General features: G+C 47.1%; 1 protein-coding gene across 6 annotated transcripts in view; it reads right to left on the bottom strand.

The window, feature by feature from the left end:
• LOC142576046 (Na(+)/citrate cotransporter-like) overlaps nucleotides 1-18,209 on the bottom strand; it is a 41,663-nt gene that overhangs the window by 9,422 nt on the left and 14,032 nt on the right. For 4 of the 6 annotated variants that reach the window (XM_075685954.1, XM_075685952.1, XM_075685955.1 and 1 more), the window contains 5 exons: nucleotides 9,079-9,159; nucleotides 8,210-8,387; nucleotides 4,846-5,013; nucleotides 3,322-3,456; nucleotides 688-1,879 (listed from right to left, as the gene is read on the bottom strand). In XM_075685954.1, coding sequence (XP_075542069.1) covers nucleotides 1,721-1,879; nucleotides 3,322-3,456; nucleotides 4,846-5,013; nucleotides 8,210-8,387; nucleotides 9,079-9,159 — 721 coding nt within the window. In that variant the 3' untranslated portion in view covers nucleotides 688-1,720. Of the gene's footprint in view, nucleotides 1-687; nucleotides 1,880-3,321; nucleotides 3,457-4,845; nucleotides 5,014-8,209; nucleotides 8,388-9,078; nucleotides 9,160-18,209 lie in introns of those variants that run through there. The other 2 variants (XM_075685953.1, XM_075685956.1) reach the window with 2 other exon arrangements.

Here is an 18,209-nt window from a genome sequence, read left to right as displayed (position 1 = left end):
CCCTTACTGCATTGAAAATCACTATGGTGAATATTTCGTATAACCCTGGAAGTAAGCGAATTGGCCTATAATTTTTGAATTCATTAACGCCTTTTTTGTGGATTTGTAATACAGTTTGCATTATTGCAGTTCTCTGGGACCCTTGAAGTCTATAGACAGTTCGTATATAGAGCCGCCAGTTCTCCAAGCATTATTTATCCTCCATCTTTGATTAAAACGACGGTTGTTCCATCTTCTTCTGCCGCTTTTCCCCGTTTCACGTCTTGCAAGGCCCTTCTTGCCTAGTCGCTAGTTATAGGAGTCTCTGTAACCTGTTCATTACTGCTCCGTATGGAGGTATCGTGGCTCCTCTGGGTACTGTACAGGACAGCATAGGTGAAATTATTTGTAGTTCTCAATTGAAGTAAAAATTTTATGAATAAAGGAAAATGAACGCGGATGAAAAAAAAAGATAACTGGCCGCCGGTGTGACACGTAGCCACGTCTTCGCATTATGCGTGCGATGCTCTTACCAACTGAGCTACCACGGCGTCGTTTCTCCATCCACTTTCTGGGTTATCCCCAACGCTTCAAAGCGTTCTCTCGCACTTCTGGAGTATCCCCAGAACGTGGATGGAGAAACAGCGCCGGCAAGAGCATCGCACGCGTAATGCGAAGACATGGGTACGTGTCGCACCGGCGGCCAATTATTTTTCTTTGCATCCACTTTCATTTATTCATAAATTAAGAACTGCAAATAATTTCCCTCATGCTGTCTTTCGTGGCATTGTTTGTTGGCTCGTTATTAAATACAAATAATTCGGACGATCCACTAAAGGACTGCTCGACTAAGCAGCCTTCGTTTGCTTTACCATAAACGCGGACATACAACTAAAGTTTAATAACACTCTGCACTTCAGAGATTTCGAAGAGGAGAGACAGCTAAACACTGCGATCAGTTTGTTGAGCAGCTGATGCTCTGCAGTAAATTCCTGGCAAAAAAAGAAAGGAAAATGAAGCATTGTGCGCAGAAATTCTGGAGTATGATATTTTGAAGTATTGGTGTTGGGAATTTCGCATCTTTGCGTAGCCTAGTACGAAATTTATCGTTAAAATATTTCGTGCATACATCTGTATTATGCGCACCGAACAGGGTTCCAGATGAAAAAAAAGACAGACATTATTCGCCCTCTTTCTCGGAGCAGTGTCATTCAACGGCGATGAACGGCTGCTTCCCACTTCTGTTGACCAGGCCACTGTCGACTTGACGTTCGTCAGTCTGCTAAGGCGAACGTAATGCATTGTTCTGGCGCCGAGGTTGAATGGATCTGAACACTTCCGTATTCAAAGGCGCAGCGTTCACAAAATCATGCCAACACCCGCGACCGTAACGAGGTACATATCAACACAAAGGTCCTTGGCACTCCGTATCATAACACATAGAGGCATGAGCTACTAGTGGACAGCACAAATACAGTTCAGCGCTAATAGCTAGGCGGATCGCCATAGCGAACAGTGCAATGCACAACGAGGTACTACAATGTCAAGAGTCAATAAGCACAAAAGAGCATTTGTTACTACAACGCGCGATAAAATGTAAAGATGAATCACAGCGAAACAGCCAGAAGTGTGATTATAAATAAAAGGTAAAACAAAACCTGTTATAGCGCATATAAAAATAAAAGTAACAAACAAAAAAACGGGAGAGAATAGAACAATATACGTTGAACATTACACGGTTTCAGAAAATTTCAGTATCTATGTGGGAGGCGTTGGTGAGCGCCAACGCCATTTGCCTCCCTGGTTGTGAGTCGCCCTGGAACACGATGAGGCCGATGGTGTTCATAAGCACGAATATGGCGACTACGGAGGTGCACTTGAGGAAGACGCCGTAGGCCACCTGGACAGAGACGCCACAGTGATACATCTCTGTACCCGTGCTTGAACCTAGATTTAGCTTGCAGAAAAAGCAAAAGGAACGAAAAAAAATATTAGTCACATCTTTGAGAGTCCACTCCGTGTATACTGTGACTCCACGTAAGCTAGCGTGATCACTCTGAATGTACAATGTGGTTCCCTATGAAAGCCAACGCGTGATTAATAGCCTATGCAGATTTCTTGTTGTAAAAACGTCTGTGAAAGTTTGGCGAACGTGGCGTCTTCGCAGATGAGTGCCTAGTAGGCGGACATACTTTGCCGCTAATAACGTGAGTGCCGGAAAGACTAATTAACAAAAATGTGCCAACTGTTTGCACCACATCCCTTAGGGCAACTGTTTACATGACAAATTTCGAGGCAGTCACATTATAAGGCACCCCCCCCCCCCCATTTTCTTAAAAATGTTGGAAAATCGCCCCTAATTATCAAGATGTTTATAATCGAATTTCAACAGCCAATCCAGGCAGTATCGAAACCCATAGTGCCCCGCTGCTGTGCCAGACGGAAACGTACCGTGAAGAATGGCGAAGTTTCACTGACAGCATGCCGCCGCGGCAAATACTGAAGCGGCACATCGTGGTAGGTGCTTCCCAAGCAAAACGTGCCGTATAACAGCCGCGCGTGGCTATGACGTTCGGTTTCAAACTTCATTGCGCTTTCCGTCACGGGGAGAATCTGATATCCGTTTGATGTTATCCGATATGATAGCGGGGCGGTACGAGACGCGCCATGCGCGCGAGCTGGGTTTCGATATTTCCTGCGTGTAGGTGCGTTAAAATATGACTGATCTTAAAGTCTGGCATATATACAACTGGGGGGGGGGGGCCTTAACGTTCTAATAAAAAAAGGTAATATACGAATTTTTAAAACTAATCTTCCGATTCCAACGTTTTTCGCGGCTACATATGCCCACCTCGTCCAGGAACGCCTCCCCATAGACGCTGCGTTCTCTACCTTCAGAGCCTTTTGATAAAGAATTATGTATAGCTAATGAAAAGAAAAGAACACCCTGTGCATGTTAAGATGTCATAGAATACTGCGAAGCGTTGCGACGGACATTCAAAGTTATCGCCCAAACTTTCGCCCATGGCCAAAGTCGTCTCTGGTATAGTCCCCATTTCGCGGACTCACAGCGGGTGCGGATCGATACTATCAAAACGTGGAGAACACACACACACGCACACACACACACACACGCACACGCACACGCACACGCACACACACACACACACACACACACACACACACACACACACACACACACACACACACACACACGAGATTGAGCACTTTCGAGTGAAGTGCCAGAAATACGCTGCGGACTATGCCACCCAGACAGCATGCTTTGGGAGGCGACGCTGACCCACTCAGTGGGTTCAGAGAGGACGTCGTCGAGACGCTCACCATCTGTGTGCACTTGGTGTGGAGGTACTCGCGCATTACGAGCAGCGGCAGCGACACGGGCAGCATCACGTTGATGGAGGCCGCCAGGCTCACCGGGACCACGTAGAAGGACACCGGTGTCTCCGTGACCACCGCCTGCGGATTCACGATCGCAAGATGCATTTTAAAGCGCTTCCGATGTCGGAATACAATGAAAAACGTTGCCACTGTAGCAGCTTTCTGTTCGTTCATCTTTTCTTTAATGCTTTGTTATAGGAATCGGAAATCTAAAGCAGTAAAACCATTTCTCTTATTTTAGCCCTTTAATGGACGAAAAAAACAACACCACAGGTACAGTAATCACAGACGTAGAGAAAAGGGCTAACTTTCAGCTATCGTTTATTTCCACGAGCATCAAATATTAGGAGAAAGACAGACAATCACCTCGCGCAAATGCAGCTGTACAAGTTGACAAATCATAAACAAGAGTGGGACAAACAAGTCTGGGGTTTTACATGATAAAACAAGGATATGATTACGATGCCCGCCACAGGTGGAGGATCTGGATCAATTCTGGCCACCCATGGGGTTTTCCTTAACGCGTACGCAGTGCATGGTACACGCGCGTTTTAGCATTTCGCCCCCATCGAAATGCGGCCGCCACAGCCGGGATTTGATCCTGCGCCCTTTGGAGCTTAGCAGCGTAAAGCAAAACCCACTACGGCACCAGGGCCGGTAAGCACGAGACATACGAAGACAACAACCTATGCTAAAACCAAGTTAGAAAGTGCTAAGCTGTAGGAATATCCGAATATATATACCGCTTGTGAATAAACGATTGCTGGAAGTGCTTTGTCAACGTCTGCTTCACTGTTTCCGTGTTTTTTGTACGCTAAAAAGCTGAAGTGGAATATCAACTTGTCCAAACTTACATTCTTTAATTTTCCGTAGCTCTGCAGAAACATTCGATGGATTTTTTGTTCCCTCAACGCATTCGATTCGGTTAGCTTATCACATTCGCGCGTCAGTTGAGCTCTCTCGACAGGACACGTCGAAAGACGTGCTTTGAATTTTTACAGCCTCAGTTCGAATTTTGTCGCGTAGGTCCTAATAGGTAAAACCAGGTGAAACCAGCCAGCAAAAGATGAAGCCAAGAAGGATGTGTAAGGAATTCGCTGTTCCTTTAACTGAAATAACACACTAATTGGCCAGTGAGTGGGAAATTAAATAGGACAAAAATACGATTTGACGCTAGTGGGAGCTTTGACGTCGTTGGAAGAGTTGGGCTACCCCGTCCACGTTTCTGGCATCACGTGCTTGCAAATAAACCTCCCGATTCTGTTTATATTATCTTATTTTGTTTCAACAAAAATTTTAGCGGCGCCACACAAGTGGGTACAACCGTGGGTAGAACAACAGTGACCGCGGAACCTAACCTAGCCTAATCCAAATATATATCGCAGGTATGTCCTTGTCTGGCACGTAAGCGCGACGTCATATGACGTTCGAACACGTGGATCAGCAGTGAGGAGGACGTGCTCTTACCACTCGGACAACCGTGGTCGCCATGGACCGGGCGAGCGAGTCTCCGAGCACGATCTCGGACAATAAGGCAGCCACGCTGACCAGGATGAATTGGCAGGACTTGGTCGACCGTTGGGACCAGAAGTGGTCGTCCAGCTTTGACAGACCAATCTCCACCAGCCTGTACTCCTGTCATGTTACGCATGCACTACGTTACACACGCGTACAACGTAAGTAACTCAGTTTCGTTATAGTGTAATGAACCCCACCGTCAGAAATATGCAGGCTTTTCCTGAGGAGGTACCATTTCCGAGCATAATAGCCCTCCATATACCTAAAGAAATTTTTTTTTGGGGGGGGGGGGAGGTGGTAAAGTGATTATTGTCCCCGCAAAGCTTGCTTTGTATTGCAACTGGCAGCAGAAGGCAGGTGCCACCTGGTAACAATACACAATAAAGCACAGGCCTGGTGTTGGGTCCGGTGACACATTCTGCTCTCTCTCAACCGTCAACCTCTGTGGTCGCTTCAACATATGAAAACCCACGCATAGACCTCGGTTTGTCATTGTAGCTACAAGAGGTCGGAAACGGGAAAGTCGCAGTTTCGCCAGAGAGGCGAAGCATCGATTGCGATAGCAAATTAGCAGACAGCCATACAAAGTAAGGATAGCACTTTTATCGGCCGTATCAACCTGTAAACATTCGTTTGCTAACTAAATTAACAAGCATGGTATCCGCGCGCACAGAAAACATCAACACATCACATTCGATGAAAGCGAACACTCGCTGTCGAAACGCTGACGTGGGGAAACGCGGCAGCAGCAGCGAGGTAAGTGATCTTCGTGCTGTCTATCATTTCAAAGCAAAGTTAGTGCCGAGAACACACAGCACGCATAAAACTACGAGCCGTCAACGAACCTAGACTCCGCCCCCAACGCGCATGACTCTCAAGATACAGCCGCGCGACTGCGCACAGCCGCCACATACGCAGTTGCAGCCGGAGTAGAACGCCGCCCCTTCCCTCCCGCCGGTGTCTCGCAACGTTGGGTGCCTCGCGCGCGACGGAAGACGGCACGCTTCCTCCCCGCTCCGCTCCCTTTCGCGCGGGCGAGATTGAGCCGCTATCATCGGCTGTCATCGGACGCTTTCACTCGCACATGCAGCGCAGGGCGCGTGGCGACGGTGTTATCGCCCTTGGACTTTATAGGGAACATCATGGCGACGCCGACACCAACGGCAGAAATGCGCCTGGAGTGTCAATATAATGATATCGCAATTAACGGTAAGGCTCTAACTTAAATGATAATAATTATATTTCGTTCCTTGTCATATTTTACGTTTTTTACCCACTCCCCTCTGTAATACCTAGGTCTTGAGCGTACAATAAAATAAATAAAATATTTCAGGACATGTTAGCAGGCTCTGCAATTCTCTCACGAACCCAGCCCTTCTGGAATAGAATATTACACAAAGTCGAATACGCAAATCAGTTCTGCGGGAAGTCCAGTACCAGGACGACCGTTTCTTCAATTGCGAGGCGTTCTTTCTGGCATGCCTGTATCTACTTCCCCTGTAGCTTCATGCTACTCGGCTGGTTAATAATTATTCGTTTCCATGAAACTTTACCCATCATGCGGATTTCAGCGGGACTGATTTGCCATATTCAGCGTTTCGAGTTGTCGGTTAATTCGACCTCGTTCTGAGATGTACTAGCCTCCTGTTTAGCTCAGATGGTAGAGTGCACCCGCACAGGAAATGCGTTGGTGCCGGGTTTGATTTCCGGAGCAGGAAAAGTTATTCAACCGTAAAATCTTCTTTCTAAGCAACCTGCTTGGGGAGGGGGGTGGGGGTGGTTCCTTTGTTTCCCACTCTCAAGTGGATTATGATTTTTCCGATTTCAAAAGACAACAGGATAATCGTCAATATGCTCTTTAAGTGCCTCTGACGTCCCGTGTATGCAATCTTCACTCCGTCCTTATGAGTTTGGGGAATGAAAGCGTCTCTAAGTGATTGGATGTCTACGTGCCCCTGTCCTACATTGTCGGCGAGTTCCATCCTATGTGCCATAAAAAATATGCATGCCTTCCCTGGGGAGGGGCAACTAGTCAAGGTTCCACTGCCGAGTTTTATAGCTGTCCCCATACTCGATCTTGTGTAAGTTCATCGAATCTACTACTGCCCCAAGAGTGCGCCTTCCTCTCCCTCGCCATTCGTTATGTTACCCTGCTATGCACTGTATCACATGGCCACCTCAAGGGTGGACAGCTGATTGTTATCGCTCGCCTGAAGGGTGCGGAAGTGCAAATCGTTTGCGCAGATAAACACATACACCCATCATAGGTCTATGTGTTTATTTGTGCATTTATTTGAATGTACACTTTTGTTCGGAACAAAAGTATTCGGCAGCAAGGTTTACATTTGGGCCAATTGGTACGAGTTTATGGTAAAACGACTTCTGGCGTCTGTTTCTTTCTTTTCGCTACCCGCCGTGGTTGCTCAGTGGCTATGGTGTTGGGCTGCTGAGCACGAGGTCGCGGGATCGAATCCCGGCCACGGCGGCCGCATTTCGATGGGGGCGAAATGCGAAAACACCCGTGTGCTTAGATTTAGGTGCACGTTAAAGAAACCCAGGTGGTCAAAATTTCCGGAGTCCTCCACTACGGCGTGCCTCATAATCAGAAAGTGGTTTTGGCACGTAAAACCCCAAATATTATTATTTCTTTTCGCTATTATTTGTCGCACTACCCTCTTTGAACAATGGAAAGCTATGCGAACTACAGGCTAAAAAAGAATAAGGCAAAGAACAAGGCAAAAAATAGGAAGAAAGCTGAATTTATTCGTAGTGCCGACGCATAAGTCGAAATTCAACAGTGCACTGGAAAGTTCGCAATGCCAAGCTTGGACTGCAGTACTGGATTTCAAGTTACAATTACAGACGGCGAATAAAATAGTATTTTTGTGCGTTGGCTAAAACACGTTGGTGGGCTAGTCGGTTATAATCGATGATAGAGTGTATAAGCACGACTGAACGAGGACGTAGAAGAAACAGATACACAGAAAGCGGTGTCTCTGTGTACCTGTTTCTTTCTACGTCCTCGTTCAGTCGCGCTTATACACTCTGTCATGGATTTCCGTGCGGCAATAATTGCCCGGTTCGCATACTTTTGATAAGGGAAGTATACTTGCGAAGTGTATGTTAGCGTTCGTACATTAAAACTTCGCAACATTTTGGCGTGCGAACGTTTGCTGTGTGTATACACTTCCAACTGCGTCCATATGGTTGCGCTTCGGAGTAGCTATAGCGCCAGCTGTTCGTCGCACTGATCGCTGCACGAAACCACATTACGAGAGGCGTTGTACTTCCCCCCCAGAGGGCGTTGCTATACCTCGATTGTCCTGGTGAGCGCTAACACCGAGCCCAGCATGAGGATGACGTTCCACGGCATGCGGGAGCAGAGGTCGCGCCAGCAGAGCATGCGATGCGTCCAGCAGCGACGCAGCGAATAGGCCGGCGACACGCTCAGGCCCAGCAGCGCAAGACCCAGCAACGGGCCCTCCATGTGCCTGCGTGTATGCGACGTTGCTTACTGAGACTTATGTAAGAATGACGTTGCGTTAGAGGGGCGCTCCTACCACTAACTAGACGCCAACGAATCAATCTTTAACCTGTACGTTTCGATAACCTGATGCAGGGCGACATTCCTACTTGGCTTACGTATTAAAACTACGACACCAACAGCTGACGAACCGCAAATGTGCCGGAAAAGAATGAATTTGTTGTGGCCTTGCAAGTAGTCTCTCGATTTACATGAACCGCAGCCTTAAAGCGGCAGTATAGTGGCGGAGAGAGACAAAAAAGATATGAAAGGGGGGCGAGAACCAAGCGCTGCAGCCACGCTAAAATAAAAACACAACTGCAGTTTAGTCCGAAGGGCGAAGCACTGAAAGCGATAGCAAAGTATTAGAATACCACAGGAAGTAAACCTGGCATTTTTACGGGCACCATAAATTGCATTACATATTCGCTTACTACGCGTGATTTCACCCCCTGTGGCTGAAAGTGAAAAGTGTAGCTGAAAGCGTTAAAAGATGCTCGCGTTCCCGCCACTAAAAAAATATCCGATAGACCAACTTGATTGGTGTGGATGCTAATCGGTCGCCTGAACTCTACAGTATGCGGTCAGCAGACCAGAGGTATGTAGCGCAGAAGAGTTGCATGTTGCTACGGATCGACATTGTACATGGAACCACCTACCTATCCGGATGGCGGATGCCGTAAGCGCAGGAGGCGACGGGAATCCCCACAATCCAGTAGAACACGAGAGCCTCCCACACGCTGCAAGAATAGATATACGATGGCGCATTTTATCGCGGTGCCGCTTACGCACGTTTCAAAGACAAGGTAACAAAGATGCCACAGAAAGATGGAGGTTTGAACAGTTGAGGAATCCACGATGTAAACTGAGCAAATGCTAAAAAGCTAAGGAGAAGTAATGACACCATCTATACTACATCTCACAAGTCGTTTGCAGCGCTGCCAAAGGTACGAGGTATACAGGCAGTATTATTGCGCGGCGGAATATAGTTCCAAGCCTAACACTGATAAATGACAGTGTGAGAGAGTTTCTTTTGTTTTGTTTGGTACATGATACTTTGCAGCGACCTTTGCTCATGCACGTCGTATTCCGCGAATTCAGCAGCCGCTGAGCAGTCGACGCGGCGCAGATGAAGACACCTCAAGGGGTACATTCGGCTTTCCTATTGGCTAAGGAGTTCTGCAGCTTCCACAGTGCTGTAAACGACTTGAGAGATGGTATATAGACTAGTCGCTTAGAACATTTCATTGATACATTACTGTGACGGCTACCCATTATTACACAAGAAATAAACCCCAATTCGCCTTTCAAGTTTGTGTCCTAAATGCATCAGCGCCTCGCGGTTCATGCTTTCCTTTTCGTTTACTTTTTTGCGTCTTTGCATCTTTTTCTGTGCAGGAACATTGCACAAATGTTTCGATCAGTTGCTTATTTCGGAACGAATTGTAAGTTTTTTTAGTTAATGCAAAATTAGCGAGCCTCAGCAAGGCGATTTGGAAGCCAGCGCTTACGTCCGCCTTTATCGCCAGTCTTTCTTCCACTATAGTGCCCAGTCTCATATTATTATAAGCAAACAAGGAAATCGCACTCTGAAAGAAATTTCCAGTCTAATATTACAAATAATTTTGCCCAGTCCATTAATGATAGTTCACAATTCAACATGACTGGAAAATGAGTGAAGTGGTACCGGCATATAAGTCAGGCAGCCACTCTGATCCTTCCAACTATCGCCCCATTTCTCTAACAAGTATTCCCAGTAAACTCCTAGAACATATAATGTATTCGCAATCAGCATGTCATCTCGGTGATCATTCCTTCTTTTTTCACAATCACCACGGTTTCCGGCCTGATTTGTCATGCGATACACAGCTTTTTATATTTATTACAGAACTTCACCTGAACTTAGACTCATCACTTCAAACTGACGTCATATACCTAAATTTGTCAAAGAATTTGACTGTCTTCCCCGTCAGTGGCTTTTGGCCAAACTTTCATGCCTCAGTGTCGACCCTCTCGCATTGTGGTGGAGCCGTTTCTTTCTTACTAATCGCTTTCAGTACACAGCTGTCGGAAATCATTGCTCAATCGCTGCTAGCGTCATCACCGGAGTACCACAGGGGTCCGTCCTCGGTCCCCTTCTCTTTCTCATCTTCATACACGACCTTCCTAACGGCATCTCATCATTTATCCGACTTTTTTGCACACGACTGCGTAATTTATCGTCACATTACAGACCAAACCGACCATGCGATGCTTCTAAAAGACTTACACTTAATAGAAACCTGGTGTTCCAGTTCTTTAATGAAAATCTCCAAATGTAAAGTTATGCAGGTATCCCGTAAACCCTCTAACAAGAATCACCCGTACTCTTTAAACTCGACAGCCCTATCCACCGTTGAATCATATCTGTCTCGGTATCACTATTAACAGCAAGTTGACCTGGTCCGACGATATCACAAAGTTGGCTACCGACACCACTAAACCACTTGGTTACGTCAGACGTACCCTTGCCCTGTGCCCCTCACCCACAAGAAAACTAGCCTATGAAACTTTCATTCGAAGTAAACTTGAATACGCCTGAGCTGTTTGGAGACCGCACCAAGCTTACTTATTTAACGTATTAGAATTAATACAAAATCATGCCGCTAAATTCACCACTTCCAGGTACAGCCGTGAAGAAAGTGTTAGCGCTATTAAATCATCCCTAGGACTCGAACAGGGGCGTAGCCAGGGGGGGGGGGGGCTTATGGGGCTTCAGCCCCCCCCCCCCCCCCGAAATTATTTCGTGCTGTACACGCACCGCCTACCCAAGCAATCCCCGGTGCCGGAAATCATTCTGAATTTTCTCTAGAATGTCTTTTTCACGCTCGAAAAGACATTTCAGCGCGAACCTTGCGAACTTGGGCTGGATTTCGCGGCAGCACCCATGCGCCGGGAGTCAGATAACGCCAAGCAGCCCCATCCGAGCACAAAGTTTCAAGGGCGTTTTGATGGCGAACGGGCTTGCCACGGCATCTTGCGGAGGCCGCGGAATCTACGCAGCGCATGGATGTCAATTCCGAAATTTATGGGTATAAAGTTCTCATAAACTTTTGATGTGAAAGGTGCATTGACATTTCCAAAGTTGTGCTTTAGATTTTCAATTGCGGAACTTTGTGGGTTTTGTGTTACTATAAATATTGGACGCCAGAGGTGCATTTACTTTTCTTAAGTCTTACATCGGACCATACAATGAGACAAGCCAAATCAACACACTATCAGACAAGTTGACAAAGCCAGCAGAGAGGTCGGATGAGATGCAGCGTTGTGGTGGTTCATTTGTGCTGTCATGGCACATAAAAAAATATCAACATTTCTTTTTTCACCTACGCCAAAGCATCCGTGTCAAGACACTAAAGTCAGCCAAGGTAACTACGTTCTTATTTATTTTTTCTACTTCGACTTTTATTCGCGAGGACACATTGAGCCTACTCAATTTTTTTGTCCTCGCTACCCTACCCGCGGGCTGCCAGAGGCAGCCAGAGCGCATGCGTTTTTCCCGTGTTGCTCCGACCACCGTGCGGCGCACTTCGGTGCGCGTTCGCTTTTCTCTGGCCGAGTGGATTTTCGCCTGGCAGAGTTTTGGGCACTTTCTGGCTAGCAGACGAGAAAAAGAGACTATCGTCGCTCGTCGCCATCACTGTGGGGACTCGACGAATTGCACCGCGTTCGCTTGAGCGCAACCTCTCCGGAAAGTCTTGTCTCGCCGGTGTAGGATGCCGAGGAGTATGTGTATGGTTCTCGGTGGACCAAGCGTCTCCCGTTTTCTTCGATATTCTTTCAGTAGCTACATCAGGAGCCCAAAGTAGGCATTCGATTGTGGCGAACGTACTTTGCGCTTTATCATTTCGGTGCCCCGGCCCCACAGGGAAAAAAAATACATTGTTGTGGCGCAGCGAATTGTCATATGGTGCAAGTTCGATTTCGTTACTTCTTCTTTTGCGGAAAGTAATGGGCCACGGGACGCTTCAGTTGTCGGATAGTCTTATCATATAGTATTGCGAATGGCAATTATATGGACACTCCAGGCGCATTCCTGTCATTGCCGTCGCCCTCATGTTTCGTATAAAGTCCAAGGGCGATGACATCGTGACCGCGCGCCGCATGCTGTATGTGCGAATGAAAGCCTAGAAAGGGGCGGCGCGATGTATCGCGCCGCTTTTCGTCGCGCGCGATAATTCGGGGGGAGTGGATGGAATGGGGGTGAGATCTAGGATTCTGTGAATCTCTAATTGCGCAACATGTTTGTTTACCTTGTTTGACGCATTGTATACAGTAACTTCTTTAGATACGTAGATTTGTTGGAGACTTATATGTATATTTAAATATGTTGTGGCGGGGTTTTGTGTATACGTGCAGTGAACTTTGTTTCCAGTGACACTTATTCGCCTTTTATCAAGCTGTATCTTCGCATTGGTATATTCCATTGTATCTTCGCATTTCTAATGTACGAAGGCGAGTAAAATGAAAGGTAGCCAACCCACCCGCGCAATAATTGTTCGGTCCAATATAACACAGAGGCATCTCTCTGTTACAAAAGTGACACGCAGGTGTGAGTATCAAGGTTGTTTAATGCTCTCATACACTAGGTTGAACATGGTTGCGCGAATAATGGACGCTCTAGAAGTTCAGCAGCGTGGCGCCCTGAGGTTTTTGACAGCTGAAGGTATTTCCCAAAAAGAAATTAGTCGCCTTATGGCTGCCATGTACGTTGATCATTGCATTTCATTGTCCACTGTGAACCGTTCGAGCAAACGGTTCAAAGAAGGACGTGAAAGTTGCAAAGACGATCCAAGCCCGGGCCAAAGCCATCGTGCAATCACCCCTAACAAAACTGCAAAGGTTGATGAGCTGATGAGACAAGAACGGAGGATAAGCATCGATGAACTGGCAGAGTGTGTGAACATCAGTCACGGTTCGCTTCACGCCATGATTCATGAACATCTATGTCATCGGCTCTTGTGTGCGCAATGGTTGCCTAACATTTTGAACTACCGCCAGAAGACGGAGAAGTTCAGCGCTGCCTTGACTCATCTGATCCGGTATCACAATAAGGGTGACGACTTCTTGTCTCCAATTGTCATTGGGGACGAACCATAGTGCCACTTCTGCGAGCCTGAAACACGACAGCAAAGCTTACAGTGGAAACATTCGAATTCACCACCCCCAAGAAAGGAAAGGCCGTCATTTCCGCCGGAAAGATGTTGTTGACTTTTTTTTTCGATCGTCAGGGGCCATTACTGATAAAATTTGCTGAATCTTGAGAGACTGTCAATTTGTTTCGTTATTGTAAAACGCCAGATCGGCTGCGTGTCCAAATCAAGAACAAACTACGTGCGAAATTGACGAATCGGGTCATATTGTTCCACGACAATGCCGTCCCCACGTCGATGTGGTTAATACAAAACTGGCAATGTTCAAGTGGGAAACGCTGCAACATCCGCCATACAGCCCAGACCTATCGCCTTGTGACTTCCACTTTTTGGAGGATTTGAAAAAAACAGCTCAAGCGAACTAGATTCGTGTCGGACGATGACGTGAAAGAGTCAGTTGCAGACTTTTTGAATCAGCAACCCAAGGAATTTAATGAGACGGGGATCACGCGACTCGTTAGACAACGGGACAAATGTCTAAATGATCATGGAGACTACTTTTAAATAAGGTACCCCGTTTGTCATATATTCACATTGGCTCACTTTCATTTGACTCGCCCTCGTTTATTTTGCAGAATTCCTGCTTTTTATACGTGCTCTCTGTTGCGGCTATTATTTCGGTGCAATTACCCACGATACACGACCGGTGAAAGCTGCTCCTGCGTAATACATTGAAACAAATACCAGCGTCATTGAGATTTTTCACTGGCCGTTGCCTATGTACAAGAATATAAACAAGGTTCTCGAATGACAGTTTCATTACAATATTTGTTCTCAGCTTGTTAATTTCATAGCCTTCACATTTTTCATATCAGCGGCATGCGCTGCCTTGCTGGTTTAGAACTGATATAGTTCTAAAGTTCGTGTGATATTTTATTTACTTATTAAATCGAAAAAAACATGGAAGCATTGATATCGGTTATTTTGGGCACAATTTTTGGCACCTACAAGTATATTCTTTTATGAAAAAAGACATATTTTACTTGTTTTAATGGTGCGTAGCGTTCAAGAATTTGTTTGCAGCATCTTTAGTAATGACAATGCAGTTATTATTCAAACATGCGCACCGCCGGGCAGCATTCGCTGCGCGTCATGTGCAGACATTGGCAGACGCACCGCCAAGCCATGAACAAGTGTACACTGACGCAGCTTTCGACCCACGCACCAGCGAGGGAGCAATCGCCTACCACGTCGTGGGTTCTTGTGAGACACATTCTACCTTTACAACTGCTGATGCTGACGACCCAATGGAACTTGAACTCCGCGCAATAGTCTGGGCATTAGATAGAGTTTCAAGCACCACGCAAGCGCTCTCAGTATGCGCTGCATGCCTGCAAGTCTCGCCACACAGCATCATCGGAAGTACTCCTCGTCAAGCAGGCCTTCAGGCGTGCGGAGGCCGACGGGGTTACTGCAACACTTCATTGGATCCCTGGTCACCAGGGCATCGAGGGAAATGAGAGAGCCCATGAGGCGGCGCGCGCCCTTCTTTCCAACTGCGACGTCTCCCTGGATCCTTCAGAAACCCTCACAACCAGCACAAGCAACACGACAAATGGAGCCCCGTATGACCCCGACAGAGCTCTGAGAGCAGCAGCCAACCGACGCAAGAGGGAACTCCGTGCGAGTGTGCCCTCAGACCCAGACCCACTTCCAGCGGGTCTTCCCAGGTCGGGGCAGCTGCTGCTGCATAGGCTCCGTTCCGACTTCGTCCTCACACCGGATGTGCTGGAGCGGTGGCGGCAGTACCGGCCACGCCGGGAAAGGTGCCCTCCATCTCCGTCTCCCAACTCCCTTCCATCGCAGGAACCCGGCCCTTCCACAGCCTCCGCGGACCAAGAAGCGCTCCAGGCGCCACACAGGTGCCCTGACTGCGACATGGCCACGCGGCCATCCGCAGCCCATCTGTTTTGGGAGTGCCAGCGACACGCTCAGCAGCGGGACCACCACCTGAGGGCGGTGCGAGTGTCGTCCTACGAGGAGTGGATTAGACCGGCAACTGGCTCGATGGATTCCGACAGGCTCATTCTGGACTCGCTCTTGGCTTTCGCCAAGGACGCGCAGCTTCTAGGACGGCTCTGAATACGCCTCCCCCCTCCTCTTCCTATTCCCCATTATAGGCCTTCGCGCCATCCCTTAATAAATACATTTTGTTATCATCATCATTCATGTATTTGATCCCTAGGCAAATTGTTTAAGAGGAAGCTTTAGCTCGCGCCCAACTGCGACGCGGCCTATTCAAATACATGTAAAACGCAGAAACGCTTTTCTGTGATAACCCCCGGATCGCTTTTAATGAAATTTGTTGCATTTGAGAGAGAAGGTTAAATTCTACTGTCTGTTGGAAACGGAATTTCTATTTAGGGCCTGAACATTGTTTAAATATCTTGAAAAACTTGAAAGTTCAAAAAAAGAAATAGAAGCACGGCGTTTACAAACTAATAGCTCTGCATCAAGCACACATGTCGCTGTTTAGTAAACGGCATCTATAACTCTCAAAGCGGACAAATTTGGTGTGTCAATTGATATCTTACGGAATTGATTACATTGTGTACAAGGATTCTGCGAAAGCCGTATTTCCATAATGCTAAATTTCTGGAGGTTCACGTGTAACAGAAAGTTTGCACGCTGTAGATGTACCATTAGGTGCAATTCACAGAATTGTGATATCATTTTTCATTGCTGAGTTACATAGTTTTAAGCTTGATAGTTTAGATTTCTGAAAATTTGCGATTTTGGTGAATTTTTAATAAAAAATTGACAACCTGAATGAAAAATTCGCAACCGACAGTTACTAGAATTTAAGTTTGTCATTTAAATGCAACAAACCTCGTCAAATGTGGTGCATTGGTTGCCGAGAAAAACGAATTCTCCTTCTACATGTATTTAGATACGAGCACCCGATCTAAAGCTTCCTCTTAAGGAGGAGACCGAGCTGCAATGTGAGCCCTCCCCCCTATAGCTATCCTCACCGTACATCTCGTCGCCCTTTTAACTCTCGCAGCATCCAGCGCTTGCATGGTTTAACATTTTCCTTTATTAATCGTTTTTGCCTAGCGTCATCGTAGAGTGGAACAATTTACCAGATAGACTTTTCAACGAACGGAACCCCATTATCTTCAAACAGCTGCTTACTGATCACATCAAACCCTAGCCTTATGATGACTTTACTGCGTTTTCGTTCTTTTGCTATTGCCGTTTCACATTGTGACTGTTCTGCTGTTCTGCTGATTTGTTTTTGCATTGTATTCAATGTGCCTTTTGGCCTTTTTTGTTCTCATACGAATTCACAGGCTGAGTTTTGTAGGAAGTTGTAACCATATCTGTTTCTATTCGTATCATCTGTGACCCCTCTCCCCCTTATGTAATACCCCGACAGGTGTCCTAAGGGAAAATGAAAGATAATGAGGATTAATGATGGCGAAGCCAACGTTCCCAAAAGGACACTCGTCTTCACCAAATTTCGCTTCGCTCACTCGCTTTTAAAGGAGTGCTGATTTTCTTGTGTGTGTGTGTGTGTGTGTGTGTGTGTGTGTGTGTGTGTGTGTGTGTGTGTGTGTGTGTGTGTGTGTGTGTGTGTGTGTGTGTGTGTGTGTGTGTGTGTGTGTGTGCGCGTGTGTGTGTGTGTGTGTGTGTGTGCGTGTGTGTGTGTGTGTGCGTGCGTGTGTGTGTGTGCGTGTGTGTGTGTGCGTGCGTGTGTGTGTGTGTGTGTGTGCGTGTGTGTGTGTGTGTGTGTGTGTGTGCGCGTGTGTGTGTGTGTGTGTGTGTGCGTGCGTGTGTGCGTGCGTGCGTGCGTGTTAAATGAAGACTCTCGAAACCCAAGAAAACATTCGGCAGGGACACTTAAGACTACTTGCGTGTGCGAAAGCAAAAGTATTATCCTCCCTTTGGTGAAATGTTTTCTTTCTGAATATTTCTGCGCGTTCCTTGTTCACGCAAGCTCTCGCCTGCGTTTCAACTGCCTCTCAGTAAAGCCAAATGAGAACGCACCAGGAGTCCCACCGCACTCGTTTTCCCGCGAGGTCAGTTCATAACTCGAAGGACCGCTCAGCGGCATTCAATCGGACATTAATGCTTTTTTATTTTCAAACGAAGTTTGTATTGCCTCACCCGTGTCGGCGTCGGTGTTTCCGTACAAAAAAACTCAAGCCGCGAGAAAATAAAAATTGCTTGTAAAGTTGCGAGAACACTACGCTAACCGATTCAGCCACTGTCGGTTCATCATACGCGCCCTTTAAAGCGGGGTTTTATATGCATGAAAAAGTAGACGCAGTGCAAGGCGCGAGCCAATCACAGGTGTCCCCTTCCGCCGGAGGAGGGAAAGGGTGTGATCGCGTGTGCGCTCTCCTCACGCGCGCTGTTTCCCGCCAGTTCAGACCCGGCAGTTAGATGGGGAGGCCGCGTCTGACTCGTTCTGCCGAAGAGCAGGCTGCGTTGAAGGAACGGCAGTGGGAGCGGGCCACGCGTCGTGCGTTCGGCCGAAGAACAGGCGGCGTTTTATGAACGCCACCGGGAACTCGCTCGAGAAAGGGCTCGTCGTCGACGTGCCGACCTCGCCGTGAGGGACCGGGAAGCCGAGACGTTACGACAACTAAGAG

This window comes from Dermacentor variabilis, chromosome 3 (assembly GCF_050947875.1).
Source record: "Dermacentor variabilis isolate Ectoservices chromosome 3, ASM5094787v1, whole genome shotgun sequence".
NCBI classification, from domain to species: Eukaryota; Metazoa; Arthropoda; class Arachnida; order Ixodida; family Ixodidae; genus Dermacentor; species Dermacentor variabilis.
This window is presented reverse-complemented; position numbering and strand designations above follow the sequence as displayed.